The 26,430-nt window shown below is 42.1% G+C and overlaps 1 protein-coding gene across 1 annotated transcript in view; it reads left to right on the forward strand.

Annotated features, from left to right (window-relative positions):
* The window catches only part of LOC101281390 (OTU domain-containing protein 7A), a 387,881-nt gene that overhangs the window by 272,602 nt on the left and 88,849 nt on the right, over positions 1-26,430 (forward strand). The window contains exons 5-6 of the mRNA XM_049706859.1: positions 10,006-10,188; positions 25,657-25,875. Of these exons, the coding sequence (XP_049562816.1) occupies positions 10,006-10,188; positions 25,657-25,875 (402 nt within the window). The remainder of the gene's footprint in view (positions 1-10,005; positions 10,189-25,656; positions 25,876-26,430) is intronic.

Below are 26,430 nucleotides of genomic sequence, written 5' to 3' on the forward strand. Positions count from 1 at the left end.
AAGGTTAGATTGTTTATTTGAGATTTTTCTTATTTCTTGAGGTAGGCTTGTATAGCTATAAACTTCCCTCTTAGAACTGCTTTTGCTGCATCCCATAGGTTTTGGATCGTCGTGTTTTCATTGTCATTTGTCTCTAGGTATTTTTTGATTTCCTCTTTGATTTCTTCAGTGATCTCTTGATTATTTAGTAACGTATTGTTTAGCCTCCATGTGTTTGTGTTTTTTGCGGTTTTTTCCCTGTTATTGATTTCTAGTCTCATAGCGCTGTGGTCAGAAAAGATGCTTGATATGATTTCAATTTTCTTAAATTTACTGAGGCTTGATTTGTGACCCAAGATGTGATTTATCCTGGAGAATGTTGCGTGTGCACTTGAGAAGAAAGTGTAATCTGCTGTTTTTGGATGGAATGTCCTATAAATATCAATTAAATCTATCTGGTCTACTGTGTCATTTAAAGCTTCTGTTTCCTTATTTATTTTCATTTTGGATGATCTGTCCATTGGTGTAGTGAAGTGTTAAAGTCCCCCACTATTATTGTGTTACTGTCGACCTCCTCTTTTATAGGTGTTAGCAGTTGCCTTATGTATTGAGGTGCTCCTATGTCGGGTGCATATATATTTATAATTGTTATATCTTCTTCTTGGATTGATTCCCTGATCATTATGTAGTGTCCTTCCTTGTCTCTTGTAACATTCTTTATTTTAAAGTCTATTTTATCTGATATGAGTATAGCTACTCCAGCTTTCTTTTGATTTCCGTTTACATGGAATATCTTTTTCCATCCCCTCACTTTCAGTCTGAATGTGTCCCTAGATCTAAAGTGGGTCTCTTGTAGACAGCATATATATGGGTCTTGTTTTTGTATCCATTCAGCAAGCCTGTGTCTTTTGGTTGGAGCATTTAATCCATTCACGTTTAAGGTAATTATCAATATGTATATTCCTATTACCATTTTCTTAATTGTTTTGGGTTTGTTTTTGTAGGTCCTTTTCTTCTCTTGTGTTTCCCACTTAGAGAAGTTCCTTTAACATTTGTTGTAGAGCTGGTTTGGTGGTGCTGAATTCTCTTAGCCTTTGCTTGTCTATAAAGCTTTTGATTTCTCCATTGAATCTGAATGAGATCCTTGCCGGGTAGAGTAATCTTGGTTGTAGGTTCTTCCCTTTCATCACTTTACGTATATCATGCCACTCCCTTCTGGCTTGTAGAGTTTCTGCTGAGAAATCATCTGTTAACCTTATGGGAGTTCCCTTGTATGTTATTTGTCATTTTTCCCTTGCTGCTTTTAATAATTTTTCTTTGTCTTTAATTTTTGCCAATTTGATTGCTGTGTGTCTCAGCATGTTTCTCCTTGGATTTATCCTGTATGGGACTCTCTGCACTTCCTGGACTTGGGTGGCTATTTCCTTTCCCATGTTAGGGAAATTTTCGACTATAATCTCTTCAAATATTTTCTCTGGTCCTTTCTCTCTCTCTTCTCCTTCTTGGACCCCTATAATACGAATGTTGTTGTGTCTAATGTTGTCCCAGAGGTCTCTTAGGCTGTCTTCATTTCTTTTCATTCTTTTTTCTTTATTCTATTCCACAGCAATGAATTCCACCATTCTGTCTTCCAGGTCACTTATCCGTTCTTCTGCCTCAGTTATTCTGCTATTGGTTCCTTCTAGTGTATTTTTCATTTCAGTTATTGTATTGTTCATCTCTGTTTGTTTGTTCTTTAATTCTTCTAGGTGTTTGTTAAACATTTCTTGCATCTTCTTGATATTTGCCTCCATTCTTTTTCCAAGGTCCTGGATCATCTTCACTATCATTATTCTGGATTCTTTTTCTGGAAGGTTGCCTATCTCCACTTCACTTAGTTGTTATTCTGGGGTTTTATCTTGTTCCTTCATCTGGTACATAGCCCTCTGCCTTTTCATCCTGTCTATCTTTCTGTGAATGTGGTTTTTGTTCCACAGGCTGCAGAATTGTAGTTCTTCTTGCTTCTGCTGTCTGCCCTCTGGTGGATGAGGCTATCTAAGAGGGTTATACTTCTTCTGCCATTTTTTGAATGGGTTTTTTTTTTTTTTTTTTATGTTAAGCTGTATGAGCTGTTTGTATTGTTTGGAAATTAAGCCCTTGTCAGTCACATCATTTGCAACTATTTTCACCCATTCCATAAGTTGTCTTTTTGTTTCATTTATTGTCTCCTTTGCTGTGAAAAAGATTTTAAGTTTAGTTTGATCCCATTTATTTATTTTTGGTTTTATTTCTGTTACTCTAGGGGATGGATCCAAAAAAATATTGCTGAGATTTATGTCAAAGAGTGTACTGCCTACGTTTTCATCTAGGAGTTTTATAGTATCTGGTCTTACTTTTAGGTCTTTAATCCATTTTGAGTTTATTTTTGTATATGGTGTTAGAGAATGTTCTAATTTCATTTTTTTACATGTAGCTGTCTAATTTTCCCAGCATCACTTATTGAAGAGACTGTCTTTTCTCCCTTGTTTCTTGCCTCCTTTGCCATAGTTTAATTGACCGTAAGTGCCTGTGTTTATTTCTTGGCTTTGGACATCCTAGCCATAGCAATCAGAGAATAAAAAGAAATAAAAGGAATCCAAATTGGAAAAGAAGAAGTAAAACTGTTACTGTTTGCAGATGACATGATGCTATATATAGAAAAAGGTGCTACCAGAAAGCTACTAGAGCTCATCAACGAATTCGGTAAAGTTGCTGGATACAAAATTAATACACAGAAATTTTTTGCATTTCTATACACTAACAACAAAAGGTCAGAAAGAAAAATTAAGGAAACAATCCCATTTACCGTTGCATAAAAAAAAATACCTAGGAATGAACTTACCTAAGGAGGCAAAAGACCTGTACTATGAAAACTATAAGACACTGATGAAAGAAACTGAAGATGACACAAACAGATGGAAATATATACCATGTTCTTTGATTTGAAAAATCAATATTGTTAGAATGACCATATACCCCAAGGCAATCTACAGATTCAATGCAATCCCTATAAAATTACCAATGGCATTTTTCAGAGAACAAGAACAAAAACTTTTTAACTTTGTATGGAAACACAAAAGACCCCAAATAGCCAAAACAATCTTAAGAAAGAAGAACAGAGTTGGAGGTAGCATACTCCGTGACTTCAGACCATACTACAAAGGCACAGTCATCAAAACAGTATGGTACTGGCACAAAAACAGACATATAGATCAATGGAATCAGTTAGCTTTTTATTTTTAAAAGTTATATTTTTATCTAGTGGCTACTTTTAAAACTGCTACCTTGATGTACTATCCTCTTTCCCTTTTCCTTATAGTTGGTTCCAATGATCTGCCTCAATAAAACTAGTTTATATCTTCTTCCTCCTCCCTCTCTCTCTTCTACCATCCAGTTTAGTTAGTAGTATGTCGTTCACATGTTTCTAGTGTTTTCCTTTGTACTATTATGTGTGTTCACATATTTATATTTGATCTGCTGACTTTAAGTACTATTTTGTACTCCCATGTAGTACAGCCAAAGCAACTGTAAGTGGACTTTACTTTCTACTTTCTACCATTTTTGTGTGTGTGTGTGGTATGCAGGCCTCTCACTGTTGTGGCCTCTCCCGTTGCAGAGCACAGGCTCTGGACGCACAGGCTCAGCGGCCATGGCTCACGGGCCTAGCCGCTCTGCGGCATGTGGGATCTTCCCGGACCGGGGCATGAACCCGTGTCCCCTGCATTGGCAGGTGGACTCTCTGCGCCACCAGGGAAGCCTCTTTCTACCATTTTTGTTTTGGCAGAATGTTCTTCTCTGTCATTTGTATCTGTACCTTTGCTTTTACTTAGCTGTACAGTTAACTACATTTAGTGCTGCCTCAATTTCCCTTTGCCAAACCTCCATTCATTCTTGATTGGCTGGAACTCATCTTCTAGTAGTTTTCTCAAGAAAGATCCATTTGACTAATGTTTCCTGAACTCAGACCTGTTTTAAATGATTTGTCTGTAGCCTTTATCCATGAAGGAATGGCCTATATGGGTATAAACATTCTTAGCTCGCACTTCTTTACTTCATTCAGTATCTTGTAAATGTGGCCCATTATCTTCAGGCATTGAATTTGGCTGCCAAGAAGTATGTTACCAGCCTGATTATTTTTCCTTTTTGCTGAAATATTCAAATAATTCTCTTTATCTTTAAAACATAATAATATTATAAGGCTATATCATTGTATTGATTATACTAGGACAGTTTCCTTATATACAATGTGCCCTTTCAGTGTGTAGGATCAAGTATTTATGTCAGAAGTTCTCTCTTTTGAAAGGCTAAATCTGCGATTGCTGGTCTTAGATTTCTCTCCAAAAACTACCATCTCCTCTGCTCCTGATTTTCCTCCACTTTTCCCTAATTGTATACCCAAGATCACTCTATGATGGCTATCCATTTTTGTTTCTTCTTAATTAATGAAAGGATATTGAGAAGACTGTATGTTTTAAATTGTTTTAGTATTTACATTTGTGTGCAAATAAGTTTTTCTGAAATGATGAAATAAAGTAGAATATATATGCTTGGTACCATGTATTTTTTTAATTTCTCTTTTTGAGAATCAGCAAAAGAGGGAATCACAAGTACCCAGAATGTGAACCACAGTGCCTGTCCAATGTGATGTGGTTTCATGTGACAAATGCTCTTCCTTGTCTTGAAATTTCGTGAAACTTTATTACCACAGCATTTTACAAATTTAATTAGCATACCATTTTGTTGAGATTGCCTGATTATAAGGAAATAATAAAGTACCTCCATATGGTTAAAAAAAAAGTTTTCTCTTTTAATCATAGTTTTTAAATTATTTTTTCTTTTCCATTGTTTTAGATTTCTTACTTTGGGCTCCAGTGATGTGTACGTGGCATTTCCTTCACCTATAATCTCTATCTACCATTTCCCTGTAACCCTTTGTTTCTTTAGTTCTATTTCATTTTGCTCACTTTACTAATTTTCATTTTTATGGTCCTTACTATGCTATCTGTACTTGTTTTCTGTCTGGTCCCTTATAACTGGACTTCGTCTCTGAAATTAACTCTTTTCTTTTCTTTTTTCCTTGAGTTTAGTCAGTTCCTGTTTCACATCTTCCTGTGGGCTCATATATCTCTGCTTCATCATTTTCCTTAATGGATGTGAAGCTTTAGAGACAAAACAAAATAAGCCATTTAACCTGAGATCAGACCCTGCTTGATGTTCCTCTTAAGACAATAAAAAATAAAATGAATTAAAAGTTTAAAGCACAAGCACATCACCAGTAAACTGTGCTAGAGGGTAAAACCTGTACCTGCTGGTACCCCAGTCACCTGCTCTATGTGACAATAAAAAACTGAGGCAGCACCCGGAAGGAAACATTTATCAGGCAACTGTCTCCATCTCCTTGAGGTCTTCCAGACAGTGATACTGTCCTACCAGAAATACTGTCCTTGGAGAAATACTGTTGGAACATCACTGGAAACCCTCAGGTTGGCTGCAGGAGAAAAATGAATATTTCTAACTGTGCGAATTGCTCTTGCAAATAAATTAGGATTCTGTGCATATAGAATCAGACAGGAATAGAGATTGGATAGTTGACTAGCATCTGCCATCTTTGAACATTTGGCCTTGAAGCTTAGGATACAAACTGTAACTAGATTTATGATTATTCCCATAGAGATGGACTTAATCTTCAAAAGAGAATATATTATAAATTAAGAGAAGAAAAGAAAAACAAGAAGAAAAGTGGAGGGAATCCATGTGCTTTAAGGACAGGGAAAGGCAAAGCAGCCAGAAAAGGGGACATGGAGTGTTTAGAGTCATAGTAAAGGGGTCTGTTAAGATGTCGTGTTGGAGAGAGGCCTTCTGGTGTCCTCCCAGCAGCCTGGTGGCTTGCTGGTGTTTAGGAGATGGCACAAGTGACACCTGAATGAGAATTTCACATAGTACAGGTGAGTCTGTGGGGAACAGAGCAAGGACCCAGCAGGTGAAAACAGTGGCAAGGTGGGGATGGAGGGATCTGGGAAGTAGGGCAAGTCCTGTTATGGAGTCATGATGGGCGGCCACGGGAGAGGGAGGTTTCAAGGGTGGTCAGCAGCCAGGAGCCGTGACTCCCAAAACAAAGTCAGGTTCAAAGGAACTGTAGCCCCAAAAGCTTAGGTTTTGATCAAGACAGACCTGGATTTGAATCTCACTTCTGTCACTTACCAGCTGGATCTCAACCATAAGTGACAGAAGTTAGGCATAAGTGAAAACTTATCATAAATGGTTGTAACACTAATTGCTTTCCGTGTGCTAAGAACTTCACAAATGTAGTCTCCTCACCTCACTTACTCCTCCTAGGAATTTTCATCAGGTGGATTTTATTATCCCAATTGTTCAGAAATGTAACCCAAGGTTTCACATGTTGGTATTCTGTATTCACTGTCACAGAAGTAGCCAGGAGGTAGGTCCAGGCCCAAAGCCTGAGCTCTTTACTGCTCTGCTGGACTGATCCCCCCCTCTAATGAGTGTGCTGGCTTCAGGGCTCACAGCCTGTGGCCACCCCAGTCACCTGGCTATGGATTCCTTCTGGCCTCAGCCCGTTGCATCACTGTGGTGGTGTCACCATGGTGGGCTTGTGTGCCCTTCCACCTCATCCTCCCTCCATGCGACACCTTTTGGGACCCTCCAAGACTTACAGTGGAGAAGATGAAAGGGGATCTTGAAATGTATGCTCTCTGAGCACCAAACCCTGCTCCCAGGCCACCAGGGGCCCACTCCTGTCCCTCTCCTCTAGGTTTCGTGCTTTTAGATACAACCTGTACAACCCTCCAGTGTCAAGCTCATCCCTTGGGTGGCCCCTGTCCACACATCTGTCAGTCACCACTGGCATTCCTGGTTGTCCGGAGCTGCAGTCTTTGGGACTGGGCAGAGCAGAAAGCAGATCTCGAGGGGCTCTGACCCCCTAAACATCTGATGAGTGTGTCTGTCTTCCTTCCGTCTTGCTTTGTTCCCTCTCAGTGGCCTCTTGGACCCTTTTCAAGTGCACAGACCCTGGAGTCCTGGATCCTTGAGGAGTTCTCTAAAATCTGGAATCGAGCATTTGGGGATCGTTTGGGAGCTGGGCTTTGTGGACAGTGCCACCCCCTCCTCCATCTTCGCTGTCACCTGACACTGGATCCCCGTTTGCTAAGAGGTGCGGCCCAGATTAGAACCAGGATGCTTGCTGGTTAAGGATACGGGCAGGTGTGTAGCAAAGTGAACAGGAGCCCAGGGCAGTGATGGGAGAAGACAATGTAGGCAAGAGCAAGTGGGAAAAATCAGCGAGTGAGAGGTCCCCGGGTGGGAGAGAAGAGCGGACCGGCCTTTGCTGATGGCTGGACACGTGCTTCTCGGCGTTGCCCCAGCTGATGCTCTAACAGAGGCACACGGTGGGAACACACCCCACCCTGGAGTTCTGGTCCACAGAAGCCACGCATGAGCGCTGTGGTCCTGCCTTCATACTCGGGCCTGATCACCTGTGATGGAACGTGGATCAGGGGGCTCCGAAAGGGTCTCCTGTTGGGAACAGACAGGAACAGCAGAACAGGCTCTTTCCAGTTGGTGGGAGAAGCACAGTGGGCTGGCTCCTGAGAGCAGGAGCTGGGGGCCCACAGCTCTTTCAGGACTGGGTCTTATGTCCATGGCAGCCCTGCAGGGGAGATGCAGCTTGGTGGACAGATCCAGAACTATGGTGTAGCAATCCTCTAAGCCTCACTTTCTGTTTGTGAGGAGCCAGGACAGTGCCTACTCCTTGTGGGGCTTGGGGACGATGACACCCCCGGCTACACCTGGGTGCTCCATGCAGGCTCTTTCCCTTCACAACCAGGATTTGTGGGGCTGGTGTCATTGCTAATACACACTCCCATATTTAACGTGTTTGCATTTCGTGATAGGATCGCAATCCGGGTGCCTCTCCTCCACCTCCCCTCTCCTTGACCTTCCTCCCGGACACAGGTTTGGCCCTCCCTGGGGCACCTGCCACCCTTGGCCCTACTTTAGGGCAAGGTGCCCACCCAGATCATTGCCCCTGCTAAGGAATAATGTCCCTAAGGCAGGGCCTTGTCTTGCCCTTCTTGGACTGCACCCTGGAACGAGGATGTCCATTTGATAGACACAAGCACTTAGACTCGAAAGCACTTAGACAGGCAGTGTGTGTACACTGTGATTGTTAGTCGTGTGTAAGAGTGAAAGTGCATGCTTGCATTTCTGCTTCAGCTGGTTCCCCTAAAACGACTCTCTCATCACTGCCACGTTGCACGATACAACTACTAACAGTAGTGGGGCTGCATTCCACCCATGTCCCCACCTGTCACCACTTACAAAAGTGCCCCCAGACCCTGCTAGGGTTTTGTTGAATAACCCAGATGGTTTCGTTTCCTTTTCTTCCCCACTGAGATGTGTGTGCAAAGATGCTTCAGTGGTGTCTTTGTTAGCTGACTGTGGAGGAAAAAAATATGATTAAATTGTACATGTCCATGTGATAGAATTTAAACATTCTGATTGATAGTATCAAGTCTGCAGCAGAAAAAAGTAGAAAGACCAGAGGAAGATGTTCAGATATTATTTTAGACGTTCAAAGCCTCATTCTGTTGTCTACACCGCATAATTCATCGTATTGTTAGTCAATATAGTGAATACTGCAATTTGAAGTTAATCGGGAGAGGATAAGATTTTATTCGCTCTTTAAAATTAGAGCTAAGCTTTTAATTCTTTGCCTTTAAAAAGCATATGGTTGGGACTTCCCTGGGGGTCCAATGGTTAAGACTTCGCCTTCCAATGCAGGGGGTGTGGGTTCAATCCCTGGTCAGGGAGCTAAGATCCCACGTGCCTCCTGGCCAAAAAACCAAAACATAAAACAGAAGCAAAACTGTAACAAATTCAATAAAGACTTTAAAAAGTGGTCCATATCAAAAAAAAAAAAATCTTTAAGAAGCAAATGGTTGCCTAATGGAATCGGATGCGGTGTGTGCCACCTCCTTCCTTCTGTTAGAAGTCCACTAAGTCTTAGAGTCAGGGATTAGAGCCTCCACACTGAGTCCAGCCCCTCATGAGCTCCCCCTCATTCTGTGAACCCCCAGCACCCATCCCTGCTGAGCGCTGCCTGGGACGGGCACAGCTGTCCCGCCTGGAGTCTCACCCAGTTCAGCACCTGAGCTCTGAGGTTGCCTCCCACTGAGCCTCCCACACAGCCCCCTGGAGGCTCTGCCCTCTCCAAGCTAAGCTTCAAGAAAAAGGTGAAATACTGAGCAAAAGCCCAAAGAAAACATGAGAATTCCTTTCATTCCTTTTTTTTTCCACTGGGAACTTCTTTTCCATTTTTTTTTTTTTTTTTTTGCACTCAATGTTTTGCTCCCCTTGGAAATTAAGCTCTATGACTTAGTTTTCAGAGGCGTGGAATGTTCTGCAGGGTGTGTGAATCTAAGGCTAGCATCCTTAGATACTACATGATGTACTACTGTAGGTACATCACGTACTTCAGAGGGATGGATCTCAGGCGTGGGTGTGAAATTCTACTCTTAGAGAGTACGCGTCAGGCCATTTTACTCCTTCGAAAGCTGAGAACTAAAACTACACAGGCCTACTGTATAGCACAGGGAACTATATTCAATATCTTATAATAACCTACAATGGAAAAGAATCTGAAAAAGAATAGATCTGTGTATGTGTATGTATAACTGAATCTCTTTGCTATACACCTGAAGCATTGTAATCAACTATATTTCAATTTTTAAAAAAAGTTTCTTTTCAGGGTAATGAAAAGTGTTCTGGAATCGTATAGTGTGGATGGTTGCACAACTCTGTGAGTATACTAGAAAGCATTGAGTGAAAAACCAAAAACAGAAAAGAACAAAAAGAAAAATGAGAACTACTGGTGGGGAGTTCATGAGTGAACACGTGCTAACAGAGACCCTTCTTTGCGTGATTCTTTCCTAAAATGTGACCATTGTTCATGCATCAGTATTGTAATGTCTTGTCATTTCTCGTCTCCAGGCAAAAACTGGGACCTGACGGCCGCTCTGAGTGACTATGAGCAGCTCCGACAGGTGCACACAGCCAACCTGCCGCCTGTGTTCAACGAGGGCAGGTGCCCCAAGCAGCCCGAGCGAGAGCACCCCCCACCTGCGCACACGGCCGAACGGCCCTGCCCGCCCAGGCAGGACGACATCGCCCAAGGTACCAGCTGAGGGACCCGCCCTGGCTTGCGAGGGGGCTGGGGTGGGGGTACACAGAAGGGCGAGGTCATCGCCTCCCAGCTGCAGGCAGATGGCGCTCTCTGGGCACCACACCTCATACTCCTTTACAGCTTCCGTTCCCGCCTCAGAAAAATTGGAGAGTGTGTCCACTTTTCTGGGACCCCACATTCCTCCTGGAGTCCTGGTTTTTCCAGATCCAACATCTCTGCTCCCTGCAATTATTTCTTTTCTTTTTTTTTTTTTAATAGTGATCTTGGGGTCTTCTTATTTATTTATTTATTTATTTTTATTTTTGGCTGTGTTGGGTCTCCGTTTCTGTGCGAGGGCTTTCTCTAGTTGTGGCAAGCGGGGGCCACTCTTCATCGTGGCGCGCGGGCCTCTCAGTATCGCGGCCTCTCTTGTTGCGGAGCACAGGCTCCAGACGCGCAGGCTCAGTAGTTGTGGCTCACGGGCCCAGTTGCTCCGCGGCATGTGGGATCTTCCCAGACCAGGGCTCGAACCCATGTCCCCTGCATTAGCAGGCAGATTCTCAACCACTGCACCACCAGGGAAGCCCCCTGCAATTATTTCTCAAGTAGCATAGAAGCCTCCAAACCTGTTCGAGATTGATGTTCATCATCCGATGTGCTTCGTTTTCTATGTCTTAATTACAGAAATGAGAAAAGCTCATTGTAACAAAGGAAACAATGCGAAGATCTATAAAAGAAACATAAGAGTTTTCTTCTCCACACCTCCCAAACCTCAGGGAGACTGACCAGTGGCCCCAGCTTGTTCTGTCTTCTCTGCTCCTTCTTACTTTGCTTGTTCAAAGTGCAAACGCATCAGAGTCGACTGCACATAATGCACTTGGCAGAGTGCTTGTTTCATTGAAAAATAAATCACAAACATTCTCTCTAAATATTTTATTCCACAGCATATGATCATTTTTAAACCATGCCTGCTCATCGTGATTCTGTTTTTTCTTGGATTTTGTTGTTGGTGGTGGTTTTTGACACTATAGGCACTGCTAAAATAAAGTTTATACCTGTAATTTGTATGTACTAGTGCTGTTATTTCTATAGGTTGGCATTTCCAAGGTGGATTTGCTGTGCCAACATATGTGTTTTTTTATTTGATAACTTCAAGACTTCGTTCCCAAACACATTTCTGTTCACCATGTGTGAAACTGGGTGTTTCCCTTCATTCTTCCAGGACTGGGTGTTCTCATGATGGTTTTACATTGTTTTTCTACTCCGAAGGGCAAAAAATAGTGTATTTTAACTTTCATCTTGTCATTTGCTTGTTAGCCAAGTTGGATTTCCCCCTCTGTGACATGCTTGTTCACATACTTTGCCCATTTCTCCATTGATTTGTTTGCATTTTTCTTATCAGTTTGTAGCATTCTTTATAATGAAGACTAAAAACATTTTGTGTACATATATATGTATACTCATGTCTATATATACATCCCACTGCATTTTTTGCCTTATGACTCTTCACAGAGTATTCTGCCTTACAGAATGTTTACATTACTATACATTCATGGCTAATGAGTGTCCTTTTTCACTTTAGAAGTTCTCCTGGAGTGCCAAGTTACTAGCATATGTTCCCATATTTGTTTTTAAATTTTGTTCTTAGGTCTTATAATCAATTTGAAATTTTTACGAATAATAGCTAAGGATCTAGTTTTGCTTCTCTGGATTGAGAATGAGGTATTCTAGCACATTTATTGAATAAAGCATTCCTTTCCTACTGAACTAAAATGCCAACTTTGCTGTACATTAACTTCCCCAAAGTGTATTTGGCTCTGTTTCTGGACTCTGTCTGTTTGTGTGCCCACCCAGCCTGTTACACTTGACTCTTGTAGTTTCATATAGTATTACTTTCTGCAAAGGCAAGTTCCTTTACTGCTGTTCTTTTCCAAAACTTTTTCACTATTTTTGGATATTTATTCTGCCATAGTAACCTTAAAATTGGAATTCTGATTGGAATTGGATTGGATTTTTATTTTATTTTAGGAATAATTAGCATATTGTAATATTGTTTTTCCATTCAAGAACATTGCATATACCTCTGCATTTATTCACATTCTGTTAAGAGTTTAGGCACAGAGAAAAGCAACTTACTTTTTGTATATTTATCTTTTATCCAGTCATTACATAAGTTCTCTTATTAATACTAATTGTTTGTTCTCAGAGAATATCTTGGGTTTTCTAAATATATAATCATAGGATCTGAAATAATTTAATATTCCTCTTAATATTTACACAATGAATTCCACTTCTCCTATTGCATTAGGTCAACCCTCCCAAACTGTTGTGAGTCAATGTTGTCTGTTTCTTTTAGCTCAGCCTTCTTATTCAAGCTACATTGGAATCTCTATCCTGGATTATTCTTCTATGCTTACTCTGTTGTCTAGAAAAGCCACACTTGAGTTAGAAAGTTTAATACTCATGACCTGTTTCTTCTCCTAGCTTCATCCCTTCCACTACGCTTTGGGGCTGTATTGGTAGGTGCATATGTATCCATAATTGTTAGGTCATCTGGCTCTAATATGCTTTGTTACCAATATATAGAGTGTCTCTTTGTCCCACATAATTGTTTTTATCTTTTTTTTTTTTTTTTTAATTTTTGGCTGCATTGAGTCTTAGTTGCAGCATGCTGGATCTTCATTGAGGCATGCGGGATCTTTCATTGCAACGTGCAGGCTCTTCGTTGTGGCAAGCAGGCTTCTCTCTAGTTGTGGCATGGGGGCTTTCTCTTCTCTAGTTGTGGCATGCAGGCTCCAGAGCACGTGGGCTCTGTAGTTTGAGGCATGCGGGCTCTCATTGAGGCTCATGAGCTCAGTAGTTGTGGTGCGCGGGCTTAGTTGCCCCACGGCATGTGGGATCTTTGTTCCCCAACCAAGGATTGAACCCGTGTCCCCTGCATTGGAAGGCGGATTCCATACCACTGGACCACCAGGGAAGTCCCTGTTTTTATCTTTAAATCTGTTTTAGTTGATGTTAAGCCTCTACTCTGCCTTTCTGTTGGTTCATATTTGGAATAACATTTTTTCAGCCGTTATTTCAACCTTTCCTCATCCTTTTATATCAAATGTGATTCTTGGAAGTAATTTATCATCAGGTATTATTTTATTATCCAATACGAGTCTGTCTTTTAAGCAGTGAATTTAATCCACTTACTTTATTTTTATTATTGTCGTATCTGTGCTGCTTTATGTTGTGTGTTTTATTCACCCTGCTTTTTGTATGCATCTTTCTCCTTTTCTATCTTTTCTGGCTAATTAAATTTTTCAACTGGTTTGAAAGTTATACATTCTCCTTATGTTATACTTAACCCTGTTCTATTAAAACCTATATTTAGGTTTTCTCCCTATTAATTTTTAAAACTTATCAACAACTATATTTTACCCTGAAAAAGACATGTGTCTTTGTTTTTATCTTCTCCCTCCTGCCTCCATGTGCCCTCAAACATATTTAGGTTCTTTCTGTTGCTTGCTTAGACCACAATCAACTTCTTTATTTACTCACATTTATCTTTTGCTGAAAGAATACTTTTTCAAAGACTATTTTCTAAAAGAATTTTTGCATGATCAGTCTCCTAACGCTGTCAGTACCTAGAAGAGTTTACATGACATACTTAAATTTTTGTTTAGTGGAATAAGAATTCTGGGTCCAAATTATTTTCCTTTAAAACCATTCCATTCCTCCATTGTCTTCTTGCATCTTAATTTCACATCTTCTAAGAGATTTCCTTCACTTGCTCTTCTAACATCCTAATTTATTCTTCACATGAATCCATTCTGTTAATCAGCATTCACATTATTTCATTCCAAATTAGCCTTTCTCATTATTATTACTATTTCACATTCTCATATTCTCCCTCTTTGAACATATTTACTAGGCTTACTTTATTTTTTTAAAAAGTCTTTATTGAATTTGTTACAATATTGCTTCTGTCTTATGTTTTGGTTTTTTGGCCACAAGGCATGTGAGATCTTAGCTCCCTGACCAGGGCTTGAACCTGCACCCCCTGCATTGGAAGGTGAAGTCTTAACCATTGGACTGCCAGGGAAGTCCCATCTACTAGGCTTACTTTAAAATCATGTCCTCCTGTGCATTCCAGCCCCGGGTACTTTGTGGACTTTCTGTAACTGTGTTTGCACTGCTCAGATGTTTCCTGAGTTTTCCCTGTGAACACACAGCACCTTGCAGTTACCAGCCATCTTAGCTCATGGTATCAGGGGAAAGGGACAAAGGCATGGGCTCTGGTTTGCCTTCCTGTGAATGAGAGCATGGGGGGAAGCACACTCAAGTTGGCGAGTTCTGAATGCTTTAATATGGGCTCAAAATGTTCTCCACTGGCTCTCTTCCCCACAGTTGGCTTTATTCCTTAGGGAACCTCTCAGCTCATCTGTTCTAGAAATTGCTCATTTGCAGGGGCTACCACCTTCTATTCTAACTGTCAGCTCACAGGGGGTGTAGGAGAGAAGAGGGAAGGCTCCAGGCCTGGCCAGCCCACCTGTTCCCATCGTGGTTGGAGCCCCGTCCCAGCTGAGCATGAGCATTGCCCTGACGCTCTTCCAGCTGGCTTTGGCCAAGGTGGGGCTGGCCCACGCTGTGGTGGTGATGGTTCAGGCAGTGAGCCACCAAGGGCTAGCTGGGGAGAGGAAAGGCACAGCCAGAACACCTGCCCTCAGCCCCCACCCATGGAACCCAGCCCATTCCCATTGTTCTGCTCCTGTGGGCTTCCTGGGTGGGTTAGGAAGAGGGTGCTGAGGTGTGGTCACTGACTTGTCGATCTTGTTGTATTGTTCTTAAGTTCTCCTTCATTCTGCCCTTAGCTCTGACTCTGGTGGAACCACCTCTTCTAACCATTTGGTTCAGTCTTTCCCCCAGGCCTTCTGTGACTGTGTGTTCCTTCAGAACCACACAGGACCGCCTCCTGACATCTCTCATGCAGTGGAAATCCAGAGAGCTGACAACTTGGCAGTTCCTGCCCTTTTCGAGTGGCAAACAATCTAAACCATTATCTCACCCTCCCAGGAAAGGGGCTAGAAGGATCCTTCTCTCTGTTTTCACACAGATTCCAGAATCAGGGCCTTATACTGATACCTGCTGCTGTCTGATTTTTATCAGATATTATTTAAGGGGAAAAAAAAGAGAAGTCTATCATAAAATAATTTCATTAACTGAGCCTTGTGAACAAACATATGCATTTTTAATAAAATAGAAATTGTAATTTCTGCATTAGATCTATATATCCTTTAATTGAATTCTTCCTGAAATCACAGTGCCCTAAAATGGAAAATACAGTCCTCCATATTCTAAATTCTAAATCAGCAACAATGACTCCTGAACCAAATCTGGCCACTGCCTGTTTTTTTTAATAAAGTTTTATTGGAACCCATAAAACTTTATTTATTTATTTGCTGTCTATGGCTGTCTATGTCTGCTTTATTTATTTATTATTTATTCACTGTCTATGGCTGCTTTAATACTACAAAGACAGAGTTGAGTAGTTGTGACTGCGACTTGTATGGCCCATAAAGCCTAAAATATTTATATCTGTCCCTTTTAGAAAAGTTTTGTCTACCTGCTTTAAAATATACCCAGGATTTGTTTTACTCAGGTATAGTGAGACACACAGACATGGACATGGCTATCTTAGGGGAAGAGGTTCTTATACTCACAGTTCCCTAGAAACAGGAGGCATGGCACACCCTGAAGGGACACACGGGGAAGCACCAGGGTTGATCAGGAGGCCAAGGGGACAGAGGAAAACAAGGGCAGGAGCCTGTATTGTGTTTCTGTGGGAAAGATAAGGCAGGGTAAACAGACTTAGGACTGGCCAGTTTGAGTCATTTCTGCAGCTCTCTGGGGCATAGGGGCCATCTCTCGTTGTCTGGCACCTGGGCCTGGGGTAATTAGGGCAGGAACATGGCTTGCTGGTGTAAGAACCAGATAAGGAAGGTGATCCAGAGTATGGGCTCTGAGTTGGTTGGTTTGCATAGGAAAGATGTGCTCCTGCGTGAGTCCTTTGGTATCTCTAAGAACTGGCTAATTCTGTAGGGAAATCCTCTCCCCATTCACGGAGGCCCTGGATGCCAGAGCCTCAAGAATACAGAAAATAAGAAAACAGAGTTAAGACACATCCCCTGGCCTAAATCATAGATGGTTTTTTTTTTGTTTGATTCTTTGTTTTGGGTTTTTTTAATTTATTTTTTTAATTGAAGTATAGTTGATTTATAATGTGTTAATTTCTGCTATACAGCAGAGTGATTCAGCTACACATATGTATACATCTTTTTTATATTCTTTTCCATTATAGTTCATCACAGGATATTGAGTATAGTTCCCTCTGCTACACGAAATCATAGATGTTTGAGTTGGCTTTGTCAAGGGATGGGAAATTCTCTAATTCCCTCACTATTTTTTTAAAAGCTCTCTGTATTTCTCTGGGGCATAACTTTGAACATGGTAATTCCTGTTTTATTTATTTTATTTATACTTCCAAAGGAAGGATTGCTGCGTTCATGTTTAAAGAATCAGTTTGTGAGTGTGTCTGTGTGTGTGTCTGTGTGTGTGTGATTACATATATGCATTCATGGACGTGGTAGTTGGGAGGAGTTAGAATTAGGAGTGTATGTTTCTTGTTATATGATCTTTAACATAATTTACTTTTAGTTCAAAAAGATTTTTCCCTTCATGTGAAGTCTTCATGTGAAGACTCCAAATATTTAATATTTGGAACAGCTTAATAGCATCATATTACACTGTGAGTCACAACGTTTCCAAGGTCCTCATCAATTGGCAATAGGTGCTGATTGATAAGCCAAGAAGGCGTATGGATGACCCCGCCCAGCACATTCCCTCTGTTGGGAGAAGTGCGGGTTCACGTCACCTCAGGTGTTTGAGCAACCCATCGGGTCCCGAAGGATGGGGCAGTTCCTACTTTCCCAGATTCCAGAAGGCAAGAGATGTGACCTCAGCAAGGCTTGTGAGGGGGAGAGGGGCAGGAGGTCTCCTCTGATCCCGCACTGGGGGAACTGGACCAGGCACAGGACAAGCGGCTGGCCCACGTGCTCTGTGGATCCTCTACCACATGGCCTCTTTGGTCTGCTGTTTCTTCTCGTCCTTCTTCAAAATACAACATACTTAAACACCTTGAATTCATCTCAGAATGAAATTGAAGGTGAATCAAAACTATCCGTTTGATAGACAGACACTGTCTCTGAGATGTACTGTGAAGAATAAGACCATCATTTTTTGAGATTGCCAAGACAACAGAAAATCCAGGCAGAGAAGCATGTAATGGCTTAATATTTGTGTCCTGGGAATCTTCGTGTGGGATGTGTTTATCAGAGTAATTTTTTAACCTCTTTATTGGAGTATAATGGCTTTACAATGGTGTGTTAGTTTCTGCTTTATAACAAAGTGAATCAGTTATACATATACCTATGTTCCCATATCTCTTCCCTCTTGCGTCTCCCTCCCTCCCACACTCCCTATCCCACCACTCCAGGCGGTCACAAAGCACCGAGCTGATTTCCCTGTGCTATGCGGCTGCTTCCCACTAGCTATCTACCTTACTACGTTTGTTAGTGTGTATATGTCCATGACTCTCTCTCACTTTGTCACAGCTTACCCTTCCCCCTCCCCATATCTACAAGTCCATTCTCTAATAGGTCTGTGTCTTTATTCCCATTTACCCCTAGGTTCTTCATGACCTTTTTTTTTTTTTCTTAGATTCCATATATATGTGTTAGCATACGGTATTTGTTTTTCTCTTTCTGACTTCCTTCACTCTGTATGACAGACTCTAGGTCCATCCACCTCACTACAAATAACTCAATTTTGTTTCTTTTCGTGGCTGAGTAATATTCCATTGTATATATGTGCCACATCTTCTTTATGCATTCATCTGTTGATGGACACTTAGGTTACTTCCATGTCCTGGCTATTGTAAATAGAGCTGCAATGAACATTTTGGTACATGACTCTTTTTGAATTATGGTTTTCTCAGGGTATATACCCAGTAGTGGGATTGCTGGGTCGTATGGTACTTCTATTTGTATTTTTTTAAGGAACCTCCATACTGTTCTCCATTGTGGCTGTATCAATTTACATTCCCACCAGCAGTGCAAGAGGGTTCCCTTTTCTCCACACCCTCTCCAGCATTTATTGTTTCTAGATTTTTTGATGATGGCCATTCTGACCAGTGTGAGATGATATCTCATTATAGTTTTGATTTGCATTTCTCTAATGATTAATGATGTTCAGCATTCTTTCATGTGTTTGTTGGCAATCTGTATATTTTCTTTGGAGAAATGTCTATTTAAGTCTTCTGCCCATTTTTGGATTGGGTTGTTTGTTTTTTTGTTATTGAGGTGCATGAGCTGCTTGTAAATTTTGGAGATTAATCCTTTGTCAGTTGCTTCACTTGCAAATATTTTCTCCCATTCTGAGGGTTGTCTCTTGGTCTTGTTTATGGTTTCCTTTGCTGTGTAAAAGCTTTGAAGTTTCCTTAGGTCCCATTTGTTTATTTTTGTTTTTATTTCCATTTTTCTAGGAGGTGGGTCAAAAGGGATCTTGCTGTGATTTATGTCATAGAGTGTTCTGCCTATGTTTTCCTCTAAGATTTTGATAGTGTCTGGCTTTACATTTAGGTCTTTAATCCATTTTGAGTTTATTTTTGTGTATGGTGTTAGGGAGTGTTCTAATTTCATTCTTTTACAGGTACCTGTCCAGTTTTCCCAGCACCACTTATTGAAGAGCCTATCTTTTCTCCACTGTATATTCTTGCCTCCTTTATCAAAGATAAGGTGACCATATGTGCGTGGGTTTATATCTGGGCTTTCTATCCTGTTCCATTGATCTATATTTCTGTTTTTGTGCCAGTACAATACTTTCTTGATTACTGTAGCTTTGTAGTATAGTCTGAAGTCAGGGAGCCTGATTCCTCCAGCTCCATTTTGAATGCTCAAGATTGCTTTGGCTATTCGGGATCTTTTGTATTTCCATACAATTGTGAAATTTTTTGTTCTAGTTCTGTGGAAAATGCCAGTGGTAGTTTGATAAGGATTGCATTGAATCTGTAGATTGCTTTGGGTAGTAGAGTCATTTTCACAATGTTGATTCTTCCAATCCAAGAACATGGTATATCTCTCCATCTATTTGTATCATCTTTAATTTCTTTCATCAGTGTCTTATAATTTTCTGCATACAGGTCTTTTGTCTCCTTAGGTAGGTTTATTCCTAGATATTTTATTCTTTTTGTTGCAGTGGTAAATGGGAGTGTTTTCTGAATTTCACTTTAAGATTTTTCATCACTAGTGGATAAGAATGCCAGAGATTTCTGTGCATTAATTTTGTATCCTGCTACTTTACCATATTCATTGGTTAGATCTGGTAGTTTTCTGGTAGCATCTTTAGGATTCTCTGTGTATAGTATCATATCATCTGCAAACAGTGACAGCTTTACTTCTTCTTTTCTGATTTGGATTCCTTTTATTTCTTTTTCTTCTCTGATTGCTGTGGCTAAAACTTCCAAAACTATGTTGAATAAGAGTGGTGAGAATGGGCAACCTTTTCTTGTTCCTGATCTTAGTGGGAATGGTTTCAGTTTTTCACCATTGAGGACGATGTTGGCTGTGGGTTTGTCATATATGGCTTTTATTATCTTGAGGAAAGTTCCCTCTATGCCTACTTTCTGCAGGGTTTTTATCATAAATGGGTGTTGAATTTTGTTGAAAGCTTTCTCTGCATCTATTGAGATGATCATATGGTTTTTCTCCTTCAATTTGTTAATATGGTGTTATCTCTTTGCTTGATTTGCATATATTGAAGAATCCTTGCATTCCTGGAATAAACCCCACTTGATCATGGTGTATGATCCTTTTAATGTGCTGTTGGATTCTGTTTGCTAGTATTTTGTTGAGGATTTTTGTATCTATGTTTATCAGTGATATTGGCCTGTAGTTTTCTTTCTTTGTGACATCTTAATCTGGTTTTGATATCAGGGTGATGGTGGCCTCATATAATGAGTTTGGGAGTGTTCCTCCCTCTGCTATATTTTGGAAGAGTTTGAGAAGGATAGGTGTTAGCTCTTCTCTAAGTGTTTGATAGAATTTGCCTGTGAAGCCATCTGGTCCTGGGCTTTTGTCTTCTGGAAGATTTTTAATCACCGTTTCAATTTCGGTGCTTGTGACTGGTCTGTTCATATTTTCTATTTCTTCCTGATTCAGTCTCCGCAGGTTGTGCATTTCTAAGAATTTGTCCATTTCTTCCAGGTTGTCCATTTTATTGGCATATAGTTGCTTGTAGTAATCTCTCATGATCCTTTGTATTTCTGCAGTGTCAGTTGCAACTTCTCCTTTTTCATTTCTAGATGTATTGATTTGAGTCTTCTCCCTTTTTCTCTTGATGAGTCTGGCTAATGGTGTATCCATTTTGTTTATCTTCTCAAAGAACCAGCTTTTAGTTTTATTGATCTTTGCTATCGTTTCCTTCATTTCTTTTTCATTTATTTCTGATCTAATCTTTATGATTTCTTTCCTTCTGCTAACTTTGGAGTTTTTTTGTTCTTCTTTCTCTAATTGCTTTAGGTGCAAGGTTAAGTTGTTTATTTGAGATATTTCCTGTTTCTTAAGGTAGGTTTGTATTGCTATAGACTTCCCTCTTAGAACTGCTTTTGCTGCATCCCATAGGTTTTGGGTCGTCATGTCTCCATTGTCATTTGTTTCTAGGTATTTTTTGATTTCCTCTTTGATTTCTTCAATGATCACTTCATTATTAAGTAGTGTATTGATTAGCCTCCATGTGTTTGTATTTTTTACAGATCTCTTCCTGTAATTGATATCTAGTCTCATAGTGTTGTGTTCAGAAAAGATACTTGATACGATTTCAATTTTCTTAAATTTACTAAGGCTATATTTGTGACCCAAGATATGATCTATCCTGGAGAATATTCCATGAGCACTTGAGAAAAGTGTGTATTCTGTTGTTTTTGGATGGAATGACCTATAAATATCAATCAAGTCCAGCTTGTTTAATGTATCATTTAAAGCTTGTGTTTCCTTAATTATTGTCATTTTGGATGATCTGTCCATTGGTGAAAGCGAGGTGTTAAAGTCCCCTACTATGATTGTGTTACTGTCGATTTCCCATTTTATGGCTTTTAGTATTTGCCTTATGTATTGAGGTGCTCCTATGTTGGGTGCATAAATATTTACAATTGTTATATCTTCTTCCTGGATCGATCCCTTGATCGTTATGTAGTGTCCTTCTTTGTCTCTTGTAATAGTCTTTATTTTAAAGTCTATTTTGTCTGATATGAGAATTGCTACTCCAGCTTTCTTCTGATTTCCATTTGCATAGAATATCTTTTTCCATCCCCTCACTTTCATTCTGTATGTGTCCCTAGGTCTGAAGTGGGTCTCTTGTAGACAGCATATATACGGGTCTTGTTTTTGTATCCATTCAGCCAGTCTGTGTCCTTTGGTGGGAGCATTTAATCCATTTACATTTAAGGTAATTATCAATATGTATGTTCCTATTTGCATTTTCTTAATTGTTTTGGGTTTGTTATTGTAGGCCTTTTCCTTCTCTTGTCTTTTTTGCCTAGAGAAGTTCCTTTAGCATTTGTTGTAAAGCTGGTTTGGTGGTGCTGAACTCTCTCAGCTTTTGCTTGTCTGTAAAGGTTTTAATTTCTCCATCAAATCTGAATGAGATCCTTGCTGGGTAGAGTAATCTTGGTTGTAGGTTTTTCTCCTTCATCACTTTAAATATGTCCTACCACTCCCTTCTGGCTTGCAGAGTTTCTGCTGAAAGATCAGCTGTTAACCTAATGGGATTCCCTTGTGTGTTATTTGTTGTTTTTCCCTTGCTGCTTTTAATATGTTTTCTTTGTATTTAATTTTTGACAGTTTGTTAATATGTGTCTTGGCGTATTTCTCCTTGGATTTATCCTGTATGGGACTCTGTGTGCTTCCTGGAGTTGATTGACAATTTCCTTTCCCATATTAGGGAACTTTTCAACTATAATCTCTTCAAATATTTTCTCAGTCCCTTTCTTTTTCTCTTCTTCTTCTGGGATCCCTATAATTCGAATGTTGGTGCGTTTAATGTTGTCCCAGAGGTCTCTGAGACTGTCCTCAGTTCTTTTCATTCTTATATCTTTATTCTGCTCTGCAGTAGTTATTTCCACTATTTTATCTTCCAGGTCACTTATCCGTTCTTCTGCCCCAGTTATTGTGCTATTGATCCCTTCTAGAGTATTTTTAGTTTCATTTATTGTGTTGTTCATCATTGCTTGTTTCCTCTTTAGTTCTTCTAGGTCCTTGTTAAATGTTTCTTGCATTTTGTCTATTCTATTTCCAAGATTTTGTATCATCTTTACTATCATTATTCTGAATTCTTTTTCAGGTAGATTGCCTATTTCCTCTTCATTTGTTAGGTCTGGTGGGTTTTTACATTGCTCCTTAATCTGCTGTGTGTTTTTCTGTCTTTTCATTTTGCTTATCTTACTGTGTTTGGGTTCTCCTGTTCGCAGGCTGCACATTCGTAGTTCCTGTTGTTTTTGGTGTCTGTCCTCAGTGGCTAAGGTTGGTTCATTGGGGTGTGTAGGTTTCCTGGTGGAGGGGCCTAGTGCCTGTTTTCTGGTGTATGAGGCTGGATCTTGTCTTTCTGGTGGGCAGGTCCACGTCTGCTGCTATGTCTGTGGCCTTATTATGATTTTAGGCAGCCTCTCTGCTAATGGATGGGGCTGTGTTCCTGTCTTGCTAGTTGTTTGGCATAGGGTGTCCAGCACTGTAGCTTTTGGTCGTTGAGTGAAGCTGGGTGGTGGTGTTGACATGGAGATCTCAGGGAGATTTTCACTGTTTGATATTACATGGAGCTGGGAGGTCTCTTGTGGACCAGTGTCCTGAAGTTGGCTCTCCCACCTCAGAGGCACAGCACTGACTCCTGGCTGGACCCAAGAGGCACAGCACTGACTCCTGGCTGGAGCACCAAGAGACTGTCCTCCACACGGCTCAGAATAAAAAGGAGAAAAAATAAGAAAGAAAGAAAGAAAAGAAAGAAAGAAAGAAGGAAGGAAGGAAAGAAAGAAAGAAAGAAAGAAAGAAAGAAAAGAAAGAATAAAGTAAAGTAAGATAAGTTATTAAAATATAAAATAATTATTAAAAAAAATTTTTAAGTGGAAAAAAAAAAAAATGGACAGACAGAGCCCTAGGAGAAATGGTGAAAGCAAAGCTATACAGACAAAATCTCACACAGAAGCATACATATACATACTCACAAAAAGAGGAAAAGGGGAAAAAATCATAAATCTTGCTCCCAAAGTCCACCTCCTCAATTTGGGATGATTCGTTGTCTATTCATGTATTCCACAGATGCAGGGTACATCAAGTTGATTGTGGAGCTTTAATCCGCTGCTTCTGAGGCTGCTGGGAGAAATTTCCTTTTCTCTTCTTTGTTCGCACAGCTCCTGGGGTTCAGCTTTGGATTTGGCCCCGCCTCTGCATGTAGGTCGCCTGAGGGCATCTGTTCTTCGCTCAGACAGGACGGGGTTAAAGGAGCCGCTAATTTGGGGGCTCTGGCTCACTCAGGCCATGGGGAGGGAGGGGTACAGATGCCGGGCGAGCCTGTGGCAGCAGAGGCCAGCATGACGTTGCACCAGTCTGAGGCGCGCTGTGCATTCTCCCGGGGAAGTTGTCCCTGGATCACGGGACCCTGGCAGTGGTGGGCTGCACAGGCTCCCGGGAGGGGAGGTGTGGATAGTGACCTGTGCTTGCACACAGGCTTCTAGGTGGCGGCAGCAGCAGCCTTAGCGTCTCATGCTGGGTCCATGCTGATAGCCGCGGCTCGTGCCCATCTCTGGAGCTCCTTTAAGCGGCGCTCTTAATCCCCTCTCCTCGCGCACCAGGAAACAAAGAGGGAAGAAAGAGTCTCTTGTCTCTTCGGCAGCTCCAGACTTTTCCCGGACTCCCTCCCGGCTAGCCGTGGCGCACTAGCCCCCTTCAGGCTGTGTTCACGCAGCCAACCCCAGTCCTCTCCCTGGGATCTGACCTCCGAAGCCAGAGCCTTAGTTCCCAGCCCCCATCCGCCCCGGTGGGTGAGCAGACAAGCCTCTCGGGCTGGTGAGTGTTGGTCTGCACCGATCCTCTGTGCGGGAATCTTTACGCTCTGCGCTCCGCACCCCTGTTGCTGTGCTCTCCTCCATGACTCTGACGCTTCGCCCCTCTGCCACCCGCAGTCTCCGCCCACGAAGGGGCTTCCTAGTGTGTGGCAACCTTTCCTCCTTCACAGCTCCCTCCCACTGGTGCAGGTTCCGTCCCTATTCTTTTGTCTCTGTTTTTTTCTTTTGCCCTACCCAGGTACGTGGGGAGTTTCTTGCCTTTTGGGAGGTCTGAGGTCTTCTGCCAGCGTCCAGTGGGTGTTCTATAGGAGCAGTTCCACGTGTAGATGTATTTCTGATGTATTTGTGGGGAGGAAGGTGATCTCCGCGTCCTACTCCTCCGCCATCTTCTTCTGTCTCCCAGAGTAACTTTAATAAAGGTGACCTATCTTAAAATACAAGCCTCAGTGGAGGAAGCCGAGTGGATTGCTTCTCACTTTAAAAATATAAATGTGGACTTCCCTGGTGGTGCAGTGGTTGAGAGTCCGTCTGCTGATGCAGGGGGCATGGGTTCATGCCCCGGTCCGGGAAGATCCCACATGCTGCAGAGCGGCTGGGCCCGTGAGCCATGGCCTCTGAGCCTGTGCGTCCGGAGCCTGTGCTCCGCAACGGGAGAGGGCCACAACAGTGAGAGGCCCGTGTACCGCAAAAAAAAAAAAAAAAAAATATATATATATATATATATATATATATATATATATATATATATATATAAATGCATAAAAACAAAGGCAGTCCCCTGTGTAGCATTTCATTCCAGAGGAGGGCAGCTCTGTTGAGCTGAATTCCATGTAACTTAAGACCCAGGAAGCAAGTCTGGTTATCTTTAAGGATGCTGAGTATTTGTGTGGTGGACTTACCCTTAGCCTCCTTCTAAGTGGTTTCATGACTAAGTGCCATTTGTAGTGATGTTAGCCCAGCATGAGGGAGGCCTGCAGAGAACACTGGGAGGGTGGCAGGGCTGGTGCGGCGGGTAATGGGTGTATGGGTGTCCATGGGTGTGCCTCTGTGTGTGGTGTGTGTGTGTGTACATGTGTATGTGTGCCGCATGAGTGTGTCATGTGTGTTTACACGTGCGTGTGTCGTGTGTGCGTGCGCGTGTATGTGTGCACACGGGTGGGGTGTGTCATGTGTATATGGTCACATGTGGGATGTGTGTCGTGTGTACATCCACGTGTGTGAGCATGTGTGTGCGTGTGTCGTGTGCACACGTGTGAGATGTGTCGAGTGCTCATGCAGAGGCCCGCATCTCTCAACCCCCCTCGTCTCCCTCCCCCCACCCCCACAGAGAAGCGACTCTCGCGCGGGATCTCCCACGCCAGCTCAGCCATCGTGTCCCTGGCGCGGTCCCACGTGGCGAGCGAGTGCAGCAGCGAGCAGTTTCCACTGGAGATGCCCATCTACACGTTCCAGCTGCCGGACCTGAGCGTGTACAGCGAGGACTTCCGGAGCTTCGTAGAGCGAGACTTGATCGAGCAGGCGACAATGGTGGCTCTGGAGCAGGCGGGTAAGTACCCCCCAGGCAGGTCCGCCTGGTCGGGAGGAGGGGCGGGGGCGAGAGGGATGCGCGATCCAGCTCCACACGCTGTCGGGCTTGGGTGCCTGCGGGCCCTGCCCGGCCCTAGCCTGGAGCCGGTGGATGTGGAGCAAGGACCACGTGGTGCCCCGATCTCCTGAGTGTTCCCTTTGTCGCTAATACAGCCTGGCCAGGTCAGCACCCCTACAAAGAGAACCCTAGGCTGCTTTGCCTTACTTCTCTCCTTTCCCATCCAATCCCTGGCCCCCAGTTGGGTGTGGAACAAAAGATAAGAAAGACCCTGTGCTTGGAGAGAAATAAGAGACCCTGTCAATTCCTGTGGAAACAGGCAAATTAGGTGGCCTCTTTGAGCCTCAGTGCTCCAGTCTGCAAAGACTTGGAGAAGACGGATGCCGGCCTGGTGAGGCTGAGCTGTTAGATGGCACGTGCCCTACCGAGCTGCTTCTCTCCCACCCTCACCGGCACCCCAGCCTCCAGGTTAAGGAAACATAAAATTTGACTTTGGTTTCTTCCCTCTCCTTAATG

This window comes from Orcinus orca, chromosome 2 (assembly GCF_937001465.1).
Source record: "Orcinus orca chromosome 2, mOrcOrc1.1, whole genome shotgun sequence".
Lineage (NCBI taxonomy): Eukaryota > Metazoa > Chordata > Mammalia > Artiodactyla > Delphinidae > Orcinus > Orcinus orca.